This window comes from Astatotilapia calliptera, chromosome 23 (genome assembly GCF_964374335.1).
Source record: "Astatotilapia calliptera chromosome 23, fAstCal68.1, whole genome shotgun sequence".
NCBI classification, from domain to species: Eukaryota; Metazoa; Chordata; class Actinopteri; order Cichliformes; family Cichlidae; genus Astatotilapia; species Astatotilapia calliptera.
In genome coordinates, this window is record NC_137443.1 from 12,896,631 (window position 1) to 12,909,754 (window position 13,124).

At 38.3% G+C, this 13,124-nt stretch overlaps 2 protein-coding genes across 2 annotated transcripts; one reads left to right on the forward strand and one right to left on the reverse strand.

The window, feature by feature from the left end:
- Positions 1-4,162: 4,162 nt before the first annotated feature.
- Positions 4,163-9,654, reverse strand: LOC113016287 (hydroxysteroid 11-beta-dehydrogenase 1-like protein). Its single transcript, XM_026159015.2, has 6 exons — positions 9,476-9,654; positions 7,245-7,375; positions 6,899-7,102; positions 6,728-6,821; positions 4,929-5,094; positions 4,163-4,840 (listed from the first exon to the last, which is right to left on the reverse strand). Exons 1-6 carry the CDS (start codon positions 9,558-9,560, stop codon positions 4,657-4,659), a joined length of 864 nt encoding a protein of 287 aa, XP_026014800.1. The 5' UTR covers positions 9,561-9,654; the 3' UTR covers positions 4,163-4,656.
- Positions 9,655-9,874: 220 nt separating this feature from the next.
- Positions 9,875-12,595, forward strand: micos13 (mitochondrial contact site and cristae organizing system subunit 13). The gene is made up of 4 exons (XM_026159018.2): positions 9,875-10,073; positions 10,463-10,619; positions 11,774-11,831; positions 12,083-12,595. The coding sequence occupies exons 1-4, from the start codon at positions 10,045-10,047 to the stop codon at positions 12,178-12,180; spliced, it is 342 nt and encodes a 113-aa protein (XP_026014803.1). The 5' UTR covers positions 9,875-10,044; the 3' UTR covers positions 12,181-12,595.
- The last annotated feature ends 529 nt before the right edge of the window (positions 12,596-13,124 follow it).

Consider the following 13,124-nt stretch of genomic DNA (forward strand, 5'->3'; position numbering starts at 1 on the left):
TCCCATTCACACTCCTCCTGTCACTCTGTAAGGAGGCGTGTTTTCAAAAGTGGTGAACTTCAATAAGGCCCGCCCTCAAATGCAAAGAGAAAGTGCTTTTTTATCAACACATTTCCTTACAGTAGCTTTAACTTTTTATTTAATAAACTGCACAGTGTTTGATTTAATTAGCAATAAATAAATCCAAAAAGATAAGACATCAAATGCCAGTTTTAGTCTGTCATGTTTAGCATCTACATGGATGTTAAAAAAAAATCACCCACAATAATTATTTATCTGAGCTGAGCACTAAATCAGACAAAAAGCCTGAGAAATCAGACAGAAACTCTGTGTACAGCCCAGTTGGATGATAGATGATAACAAATGAGACTGGTTTTTGAGTTTTCCAGTTGGGGTGGACAAGGCTAAGCATCTGGCTTTCAAATGAATTCAAACTCAGTCTTGGTCTTTGATTTTGGTTTAATAATCTAGTGTGGAAAATTGCTGCCACACTGCACCCTCGGCCTGAGCTTCGAGGATTCTGACAATTAGTGTTGATTCGTTTAAACTAACATAATCATCCTGCTGTAAACAGGTTTCTGTCAGGCAGAGTAAATCAATTTGTTGATCAATTATTAGTTAACATACTAACAGGGACTCAGAAGGAATGAGAACTAGCTTTACAGGTATACATAGTTACTCAACAGTCACCACAGATATGATGAGTCCCAGGGACGTCACTAGGTTTTAAGGACAGGGGGGGCTTAGCCCCCAAGAGATGCACACGATATGAACGAACGTAGTGAATGAGCACAAAATTTCACAAACAGAAAACAAGACTGAGAAATTGTTTTCCTACTTTTTTGGACAGATTAAACATCCTAGGCCACCAATAGATCTATTGTTTTATTTCAGTCTGTTTTATAATACAGTACAACAAGAAAACAGAAGAAATGTGTTTGCTGCATCAATAACAAGAAAAAAACTGAAAATAAAAAAATACATCATTTTTATGGCTTCAATTGCCAGTTACTTGGTGGGTGGAAGCATCAAAGAATGACGTCTATTTAAGTGACGTCTATTTAAGTGCTATTTATGACACTATGTTTGCACTGAAGCACCGCAGCAATTTCCTAATGTTGTAAACCTGCTCAACATTTGGCAATAAACCCCTTTCTGATTCTGATTCTGATTAAGAGTGGCAAATCGGTCAATCACTCTGTTGTGACTCAGATGCTTTTTCATGTCTTTTTCAATAGACATGACTGCAAGACCGTGAAGTCTTTTCTGACCCATTGTTTGATGCAGCCAGGAGTGCAGCCGACGCAGTGCAGCCGACGCAGTGCACTAAAGGACCTTTCGCACGAGCAGCTGCTGACAGGCACTGTTAGGGCAACTTGGATGGTTGCCTTCAGAGAGGGAAACATGTCTGAATCGAGGAGGTTGTACACAGACAACATATTTTTGGGTGGACATCCAGCCTCTGTTTTCCGGGTAAGAAAGTTTCTGGCCACCAGAACCTCCTCTTTTTTCAGGTCAAGTCTATAGTGCTTTGCAAGTTCATTCAAGTGTGGTTCACTCAAGAAGTTCTCAGATTTAGGACTGCATGCCTGGATGCCTTTTAGCAGCCCTGCGTCTACACTGCAAAATCTTTGATCAAGCTCGCCAACCATCCGATCCACACAAGGGAAAAGTAACTCTCTTTTCAATGTGTCTGAGTTGTTCAATTCAGTGCGTGAACCCACAGTTGCCTCCAGGACAAAATCCTCCATTTTCCTCTGCTTGTGCCTTGTCTTGGCACCTGGTTCAGGGATACTGTGGGTGTTACACAGGGCCTTGGTTTTCTCATACAGCTCTGTAGCAAATGCATCTGAGTGTTTGCCCTTAAGTGTCTCACACACAGCTTGTTTGCAGATAAAAGCTTCTGCCAGGTCTAAAGTCTCTTTCTGCAGGAATTTGTGGAGTCCTTCGGTTACAGACAGAAACATCAGTAGTGCATAGACTGCTGAGAACTTGTAGAGCTTTGCTCTGAGACCAACAGCTATGGGGGATCCAATTGCAAAAAAAAATTGAATAAATAAAATAAATAAATAAATAAACACCAAATTATTTAGGGGGGCTTAAGAATATTTTAGGGAGGCTTAAGCACCCCTAAAATAGGCCTAACGACGCCACTGATGAGTCCTCCATACTGTCACTAGATGGTGCTGAGGTCTCAATATTAAAGCAGCTCTAACCCTCATATTCTCCTCAAATATTACTATCATAGGCAATGGTTCACATACAATTGTGAACCAACATCAGTGAAATAGTCAGAACATGGAAATGTTCTTGTCCAGCAGTCAAGTGTTTTGTCTGCATTACTGTACACATGATGTGCAGAGAGTGTGTGCATGCTCCTTGCAGATATATCTCTTGCATTGTGCACAGGTCTTCCTAATCTTTGAATCACTCCTGGTGGGACAAACCTGGCACCTGCCTGTGGTTTGTACCACTGGAAAATTTGGGCTGAGACTTTTCTTTCTGTTACTTTGCTTTCTGTTAAGTCTCCTTTTCTTTGGTTTTGCATTTCTAATTATTTCTCCCGAGTCCACATGCTGGCTTTCTTTATGAGCTTGGCTCTCTGCTTCAGGAGAGCTGTGGTCACTTTACTCATAAGGAGGAATCTCCATAAAGGTATCAGTCTCCTGCTTCAGTCCAACCTGCTCGCCCTCATGACTTCTACAAAGTTCCTCCTGTTACTCTTTAATCTGTGGAGGCTCTGGGCCATCCTGGTCCAGACTGGAGTTCCTCTCCTGCTGGTCTGTGAGAACCTTCTCCTCGTAAACATGCTGCTGTTAGAGGTCTGAAAAGACAAATACAGAATAAAATGGCAGAAAACAAACATTTGAGGAATATATACTGTTCTGAACCATTAGCAGGTGGCTCACATTTACCAGTGAAATTTAACGTGCACATATGTGACCAATTATTTGGGCGCTGATGCAGATGATGGTTTAGTCATAAACCATCATCTGCCAGTACTGACATCATTACTCCAGTGCAGTCACCTTCTTGCCTGCCTTCTGTGAGCTAATCAGCCTTTTAAATCTCAGTGCTCTTTTGACTTTCTGCCTTTTACACTCTCATTGTGCAACCACTGAACCTAGCCATGTGGGAAGGCACAAGCCCATTACTGCCACCTAATGGACTGGAGTGTGGAGAGAAGAATTGCAAGGGGAAAAAATCAAAAACTATATTCTTTCCATCAATTTTATAATTTGAAGATACTGATATAACAGATTGCAAATTTTCTGTGTTTCCTTCCTTGTGCTGGTAAGCTACGGTGAAACTTTAGTTTTGGTCAATTTCTTTCAACCAGTCTCTGGATCTTTTGAATATGAATATTTTACATTAAAGTTGATCTATAAGTCTTGTACTACTATTCCTTGTGATATTCTTTTTGATTTTTCCTTTCAACTTGTGCTGCAGACTTGGATCAACAGACCACATAACAAGTATCATTAATCATTATTTTAAATAATATGGTTTATTTGAAGAGTTTCAGTCAGGTTTCAGAGCTTCAAATAGTTTTCTTCCTATTCAAAAGGGAGTTTTTCCTTCCCACTGTCACCAAGTGCTTTGTCAAAGGGGGTCATATGATTGTTTTATGTATTATTGTAGGGTCTACCTTACAATATAAAGTGCCTTATTGACTGTTGTTGTGATTTGGCGCAGTATAAATGACCTAGGTTTCGTTGTGCCTGTGGCTGTCAGTCAAAGCAGACAATTGCAATAGTAGGCTAACCTTTTTGTAGCTCCATAATTAAACACTAATAGTGGCATTGGGGTTAGCACATACAAGAAAAAATCTAAATTTAAAGTTATTAGGTCTTCATACCTTCAAGGTGCAGAACAAATATTTCACTGGCAAAAAAAACATTTTTTTCCATTTGCTTTTATGTGCATTATCATACCTCACGTTATTTCATTCTTGACTTTGTTTGCTTTGGGCTTCTCTATTGTGTCACCCAAGTAGCTTCCTGACTGCTCTTCTCCACTAAGCTGTACTGACCTGGAATATGCTAAACTGCATTTTATGGTAAAAAGATATTTCTGTCAGACTATGGATGACTTATGTGGTCTGTTATTATGATCTACCTTTCCTTCCTTTCATTAACCACAATTAACACCAACAAACATGTCAGGAGGAAGCTGGTTTATTTTTTTGTGTTCATTATCAGCAGCAACAGCAGCAACACGAAACGTATTCATTTATTTCATAACCAAATCTCATGTGAGGTATTGTGTCTGTGTGTGGGAGGGCTGAATGGAGGGGTGAGGTTGTCTTATCAGTAGTAAATCAGACTTTTTTCTTCTGAGTTTTCAAGTACTAGTGCAATAATGTTTGGACAGCAGTGGCTGTACTATTGACACAGACACTAATGTCTAAAATGTTAAAATAGTAGCCTAAAAAGTAAAATCCCAAGTCCTGAGCTTTTCTATCTGTATACATTTTATTACTGGACTGTTCTCAAAGAAATGATGAGAAAAGTGGAAACTGAAATGTCAGAAATGTTCCCGCAAAACTGGGTGCATCAAAATGTCAAAGAGCTAGGCCAAAATCCAAATTAAATGTTGATATTTATAATTAGGAACATGTATAATTGTGCTTCAGTTGTGCTGAATAAATGCTCTTCATGGGATGTAGTTGTAGGAGTTCTGGGTCATATAATCTGTGAGAGAAGGAAACCAGTCTTTGGTGATAACTATAAAGTATGTGAACCAAGGGTAGAAAAGCTCTGGCTGCCTTGTAGATCCCGTAATGATGATGTTCAATGCAGCATCTGTGGCGGGGTAGGCTGGTACATCAGTGACGCCCCTAGGATAGAGAAAATTCTTACACTTAATTCAAAAATATCTCAAAATACACAATGTCAAATATTTCTGCAAACATATATTTGACTAACCGGACTTTCTCCATAGCTGAGTCGGTATCAATGAGACCGAGTGTGCAGACAGAGATGGACACGTTGCTCTTCTTCATAGCCAGCTCATGACGAAGAGACCCAAAGAACCCGTTCAAGGCAAATTTGGTTGAGGAATATGGCGCCACGAAAGGAGAAGTTATTTTACCTGTGAAGCATCAACAACTGTTAGAGTAGGAGAAGCGTCTTCAGTAGCTTTCTTGGAGCTTTCAAACACTGTCAGAACTGGTTACGACGGGGAGTCAAAGTCCATTTTAAACGCATTAGAGAACTGCTCTTTTGCTCAAGCCTGTGTTTAATATTGCTCTTGTAATCGTCTGTTATTGTATATGATTCACAAGTTTCTATTCATTTGTCTGTACTGAATGTCAGTTGTTTGGTTTCTTCATTTGTTATATTGCTGTGTGTTGTAACTTCTGTTTCCCCTTTGGCCATTTCAAATCTCTGAGCTCTGGAAGTCCAACTTTTCATCTTTTGGTCTAGTTTAGCTGTTCTCAAACTGTGTTAAGGGGCTCTGCTGAGGGGCCCAGCGCCACTGCAGAAGGGAAGGTGGGCAGGTAATGAGCAGGAAAAAATAACCAACTTGATGCAGGTAAAATACTTTTCTTAGAGTTTGCTGATTCTAATATACTGACCTTTAGTTCACTTTTCAACTTTGGTCACTTTTATTCTAACAAAGCTTCTTTCAACTGCTCCCTGAATCACAAACCACAATGGATGGTTTTGGAAACTGTACTTCTTAAAGTACTTTTATTGCACCATGTTCATTCACTCATGAGCTGCTGTAACATGAATCAAATGGCTGAATTGCCACCTCAACATCCAGTCAAGTTCTGTAGAGTCTTGCTAATGACCTACTAATTTTATTCAGGTGTGTTGCAGCAGGGACACATTTAAAAGTTTCAGGACAACAGCCCTCGAGGACTGGAGTTTGACAACTGTGCTCTAGGGGAATACTCAGGCATTCCCATGGTACCCAATAGATCTAATTTCTCCTGTCATACTTGTGTGTGCCCTGAGGCCTCCTGCCAGTCTGACATGCCAGGAGAGGTCTACTTAAGAGTTCTACTTAAAGCACATTGTAAATGACTGAGGTCCTCACCCTATCTCTAAGAGTGAGCCCAGACACCCTGTGAAGGATACTTTTTTCAGCCACTTGTATCTGCAAATCTTATTCTTTTGGTCACTACCGCCAGCCCATATAAATAAACGAGCATAACAAGGTAGACTGACCAGGAAATCGACAGCTTTGCTTCTGCGGTCAGCTTTGTGGTCACTTTCATGCTTCATATTCCTCAACTTCCTACCAAAACTTAGGCTCCTTCCCCATTAAAGATGTCCCCACGTCCCTTACAGCAAAAAAGCCAACAACTAGACTATCAGTACTTGTGACTTTGACTGGCGCCCAATCCAGAAAACACTTTCCCTCTACAGATTCTCCTGCAGATAGTTGACCCATGGTACAATAGACCTTTTGGGCTTGTTTTAGTTGAGCTCCACAAGAATTTATGGCCCAGCCACCTGGTGCACACAATCAAGCTCCAGAGTGGCTTATTAACTCTTGTCATCATAATACATTAAGTTAATCTTAATTACTGTATTACTGTACTTATTTATCAGTTGCAGTAGAAAGTGCCTTTAAAAAATGTCAGTTTAATTGTATCTGGTGGGTGAAAGTATTAGGAGGTATATATGTGTACACACAATTTGTATTTGATAGTTTGTCATCATCTGCATAAAAAAGTATAAAGTATAAAAATGCTGAAGAAAAATAAACCTACCTAAGAGCGATGAGACAACAACCAGCGATCCTTTATTTTGCTCAAGGGAGGGCAAAGCTTTCCAAGCCATCTGAATATAGCTGAAGAAATTGACCTTCACAAAGAAACATTCATGAATCAGCATAGTCTCTCCATTTCCTGTTTTGAATGACCATCAAAATACTCAGTTACCTTCATCAGCCATTTGGTGTGATCCACATCTCCCTTCCACATGCTGAAGGGGCTAGGCCCAATGTGATTGAGGACCAGGTAATCCAAACCTCCCAGCTTCTCCAGAGCATAATCCACCACTTTGTCAGGGTCAGCCTCATTCGCCATGTCTGCTGCTATATAAAAAGCTTTCTGGGCTCCTAAACTCAGACATTTTTCTACTACCTAAAGGCCAAAATTATTAAAAATGCACATGGTTAGTTAATTGAGAGAACTACAGAATGTGTCTATTCATAACTGTCACAAACCAACACAAGTAAATGGCAATTTATGAGCAGAATTTCAACAGTTTATTACGTAAACTGACCTGCTGTAAGACTTTCTCCCTCCTTGCTGTGATAACAATTTTGGCTCCAAAGCGGGCATAATGATACGCCATTTGTTCACCAATACCTGTACTGGCCCCAGTCACCAGTACCCTAGCCCCTTTGAGAGAATCTGAAACAAAGGTTTACCGTATTCAACACGGAATGGAATTGTTTTAATACATGAAAGGTTAATAGAAACAACAAAAATATGTTATTTCTATTAGTCAACAATAAATAGAGTAAATGACCACAGTAACTATGGCATACATTATTAATGTGTCTATGCATGCAGAAAAAGTTTTTAAGTGAACTTGATGACAATGAAATAGTTTCCCATATGGAAAAGATATATATAAATCTTATAAAGTTTGTATCTGTCTTGTGTGAAACTTGTATGAAAAGCATACAAGAGTGAAAACAGATATAAGATCCCTTGAAGAATTATATAATGAAACTTGTATGTTTTGGATACTTACTAAAACAATATATGAAAGTAATGAGAAAGTGGCCACTTTCATGAGTAAATCATATAAGTTTTTACTATTTCTTTTCCATATGGGTTAGTTTATCTAGAATCATTCTTTAGGCAGATATAAACCCTAAAAAGATAAGATAAGCTTAGCCCTCCATATATTGCTTCAGGTCAAAGGGCATTGGAAACTTTTCCATCTTGAGAAATTGCAAAATGCATACTCTTCATTTGGACTAGTAAAATGCTTGGATATTGGATATTTATTTATTTCACCAGAATTTCCATGCTGTATTTTGTTTTTGAAGGTCCCATATCACTTGTTTGTTGCTTTAATTCTTTGCCTGGTGCTATAAAGATTTAAATATCCTGCAGGTTTGAAAATTTTCACTCCCCATGCTGGAGAATGGAGCCATATGTCAGTACCGTTTTCCCCTCAAAGGTTTAGCTAAATGTGCTATCAACTGCATGTTCTCTCTCTCTTATTCCACTTCTTATTCCCATTAAGGGTTAGGGTTCATGAAGCAGACATTCAAACTGCATTTTATTACTAACCAAAGCAAACACAAGGCATCTGAAACAAATCGTCCTGCGCTGTCGTACATTTGTGAAATATAGGCATTTAAGCTTTAAAAAAATGTGGTATTTTATAAGGTTACAGTGTTGCAGAGTAGAGCACATGGGATATGCAAGTATACATAACACTAGTTCACTGACATGGACCGCATAATTTCATTGCTTGCGGAAAATTGACTCTACAGTGTGTTCTCAAAATGTGAATAAATGCTGGATTCTCTCTTTGGTAAGGCCTTGGTCACATGCGGAGAGCAGATTATTATCAATTACTCGCTCACTTTGTACTGTTTCTAATACATTTCTTGAACAAATCATTAAATTGTTACTATTACCTTTCCAAATTGGCAGTAATACACACCCACACCATAAAACTGCCTTTTATTTGTTAATAATGTGGCATGTATTCTATTATTTCTATAATTCTAATATGAATTGTTGGTTTAATTTTTTCAGATTTTATGTATAATTTTTTTTTAAATAGCAAAGTCTGACCTGGCATTTTTACTCAGAATGCTGATATCTATAGATATCTGCTGTTGTTTTTGTTGTTTTCCGGGCCTTCTGTACATTATTTTTTTTCAAGAATGTAACTGGTAATTTAAACATTCCTGTGGTTTCTGGTTTTATAGCTCATGTTTTTGCTTTTTCAGCCTTTGATTCCATCACTAATTCTTTGAAACCCATATTGAACATGCAAATTGATTTCTTGGACTCAACTTCAGATCTTTTATCTCCTTAATCTGGCTACACCTGACCATAAAGCCTCAAATTATTGGCCCGGGTGCTTTTGAGCTTCAAAAATCAAATCAAAGTTGACTGCACATGTATTAGATATCTATTAAAAACAGACTTCATATGTATAACAAACAAGAAAAAAAAAACAAGAAAATCCGTCATGATTTAATTCATAATAATTAGGAAAAAAATGACGTAAAATATTGTAATTATGACTATAATAGTGAGGTGTTACGAGATACTAAGTTATAACTGTGACATAACCGAGTAGGCTATTTAGCTGTTTTCAACTTATACATTGCAAATCCATACCACGCATATGTATGGACCACTGTAGGTCCAACACCACCTAACACATTATTGTCTGCTGGACAAACCTGCATGCCTGCTGCAAGTTTGCAACTAAAAACAAACAAGTACTTTCTCACAATGACAAAGAACAGAGTTTACCAGCATCAAATCTGGGTGAAGTCCATTTGGCAGCCAGGAAAGCAACACATATACTAGCTAAAAGAATTTTTGTGACAGCGCCCATTATGGCAGTTTGGTAGCAACTGATCGGAAATGCTAAGCTTTAGAAGTTTCTGCCAACTTTCACAATCCCAGTTTGAGAAAACTAAGCCCCTCCTTCCACTTTGTAAGGGGCGGGGGTTGGTCAGATAGGTCTGCCCTCTTTCATGGACACAAATCATTTTTTTGTTATTTTAATACTTTTAAAAAAATCTATCTATTTTTTTTAATTTATCGAAGCGCCAAAATCTTTAATTTATTTGCCTATACATTTATAGTATATTGTTACTATTGCTACAAAAAAAAAATCAAGGCTGACGAATCTGCGCCTCTGAAATTACATCCGCCCTTACTTTTGAAATAGCAACTTTATTTACACAACGCTGGTGCACACGGATCATCAAGCAGGGTTGTCCTTCAGTACAGCTAACCAGCTAGCCTGATCTACGGCTCATTGTCGGAGTTCTCGTAATAACAGCTTCTTAAAGGAGAATAGACCGCGCTGAACGATGGCGACGAGGATTTGGCCTGTTATGAAGTTAGTATTTTTATTTCAACTCCCGCGGTTCCCTATACTATTATTGCTCTAAATGCTCTTATTGGTAATTAAGCTAACTTAGGCTAAGCTAGCTGTCAGTCATACCAGGTCATTTTCAGTTGATTTCGTTTTAGCTCCAAGTTTAAGACTTAAAATATGCTTTTCTTTATGGAGTTAAACTTGGGCTGATATATTAACTCTCTGAAATAACGTGAGCTTATGTGGGCGATTGTAAATTTCCCAACTATTAACTGCTAACTTGGCATCAAAGAATAATTTGTTGTTTACTTTGATAACAACGACGTGTGTCTGTAGTTTCAGTTTGCCCTGTTGGGAAATTGTGGTATTTCAGATTAATTGCATTACTGCATCTGTTCTTTCATTTCCAGACTGGCCACCAAGGTGACCATTGCAGGAGGAGCTGTCTATGTTGCCTATGACTCTGGTCTCTTGGGGAACAGTGAACAGGGCTCAGAGGCTCTGCGTAAGGCCAAAGCAGTAATCCCACCTGCCATGGAGGAATGGATGAAGTACTTTGGTGTGGAGGTAGAAGATGCACGTTATAAACAACTAGGTCTTCCTGGATCAGTGCCACTAGGCCTAATACAACAGAAAGTAAAATGGTTTTATAAAGTCGTTGCATTAAATGGATCAGTGCTGCAGACAGCAAATTTGATGACTTGTACCATAAATGTGTAGAAATTTCTTTTTGCTTTCTAGCCTTTCTCTTATGAGATCAGAAATCATGACATCATAAACCTTTGTGAGGCATGTACTTTGATTCGTGGTAATGTATGCTGCAGACCTAACTAGCTCTGGAGCAGGTTGTGGTCTAGATTAGAGATCATCAGGTTGAAAATATAGTCAATAGCAATTCTTCAGATTCTCCTGTGCATTAAGTCTGGTAACTGAGACTTACCAGATTTAGGACTGAGACTTTATTAAAGTAAATATCTTTTCCAGCATTGCTGACCAAAGTGCTTAAAGTGCTCATGCTCTTTTAATACTACTGGACTGGCTGTTTCTTCCCACACACACTCACACCGCTCCTTTAGCTTCAACACTGCTGTTGCTTTATGTCTGTATTATTTAATTTTTTCAAATGTTTCAGATATCATAGTTGTAGCTTTGTAAGATCCGCCCATGTTTTTGACTGGTCGACTGCTGCCAACATCTATTTGAATACACTCCTAGCTAGATTGTTAAACTCTGGCTTGGCTTAGTCGATAAACACCTTTGTAATTCTGCTTATCTTGGTTCTCAGTGTTATTTTAATTGAAGTCAGATAATGGAAAGATATCCAGGGAATGCTGAAATTGCTTCATAGTACAGGTCCTAGTTCTGCTGACAAACCAGTTCAGGTGATTTATTCACAAACTCCAACAAGCAAGTTTTCACTTGAAACAGTGTATAAGTGCGTCTGCTCTTCATGATTTTACTTTAAAACTTGATTTGTTTATTTATTCATTTTTTTTTTTAATTACTGTTTTGCACTGGACAGAATAGTAGTCGTATTGTCCAATTATAATAAACACTTTTCAAAATTTATTTACTTATTTAAACTTTTTATCTTTTTCTAAATCAGACCTAAGATAAATTAGACCTTACAAGGAGTGTTTTCACCTATACTAATAGAAAGTCTGTATACCAGCTCCAATATGTTGTTAACAGAAAATAATGCACCCTATCCCTCTTGTCAGGCTCAGCTTCCAACCATACCTAAGATTGAGTTCTCTCCTGTTGACGCGTGGAATTCTGGTAAGAATTCAATTATTTGTTCCTTTTTTTAAAAAAGCAAGGGTAAAATTTTGCTGTGGTCACAAGTTTGGCACAGACTTTCTTTTGTGTATTTCACTTGTTACATGTAGTAATAGTTTTAAAATTGTTTGGAGGCAGTAGTCTGTTTTAAAATAATTTTGGCATTGGTATTACTTTTGGTCTAGATCCTATATTGACCCTGATTTTTCACTATCTAAAACCTAAACTTCTCTTTTTTTCTTTTGTTGCAGGCGTACAGTGGACGATTTCAAATCTTTCTGAGGCCCCGACAAAAGCCACTGAATACACAAGTCAGGGGCTGCAGTACTTGAAGGACCTCACAAAGTGAACATGAACTCTCTGGACAGCCTCACATTATCAGTCCTTTTGACTTTTGCACTTCAGAATGACATTACTTCTTCAAATGTTGAACCCTGCCATAAGAATGATGCAACACACAACATCAAAGAAAACTGCTAGATTAAAAGCAAGGAGGCTACTCTGCTGAATGGGTACTGTGGTTTTCCAACTGATAGTGGCCTTTGATGGGAGATGTACATAATGGGAAGGAAATTTTATTTTTAAGAAGGCAATCTTTCATTTTGTGTATACCTCAAAATTGTGTATACCAAATAGTTGCTATCGGCACTGTCCAGCAGAGAGTGTTATTCTGCCCTCACCTTGCCCAAAAAATGTTAAGAATATCTGTGTGTGTATATATATGCAATTTCACTATTTGTGAGCAATATATCAATCTTCAAACATCTTGTCTCATCTTTAGTTTGATCTATCAAGTCATATCACATATAGTGCTCGGTCGACAAAAAGTGTAAGACCATACAAATGTGCAAAAATCTTTATTAATCATGACAATAATAATGACACAGTTCACTGTTGATTCTGCTACAACTTGAAAAGAGGGGGAGATGACCTAAAGCGTGAGGAAGAGCACACGCAGCCATTTATGATCGGTTGACTCCACTGTACACGATGCAGACACACTCCACAGCACCGCGAGCGGCGATGTTTAGTGTCAACTTTTTTTTTTTAAATCTAAATGTAAGAAAACATTACCCATTCTGCCACGTGTTATCACTTCTTCACATCCAAATAAAGTTTATAAACCTTGAGGCACTGATCAGATATGATGCATGCAGAAAAAAAAGGCAAAGGCTGAAAAGACTGAGGCCAGTTCAGCAACTACAACACGGTAACGAAAGCGAGATGACGTCCACGTGGCAAGCGAAGAGCCTTAGCTTCCCAAACATTGATTATGCCTAATCTTAAAATAAA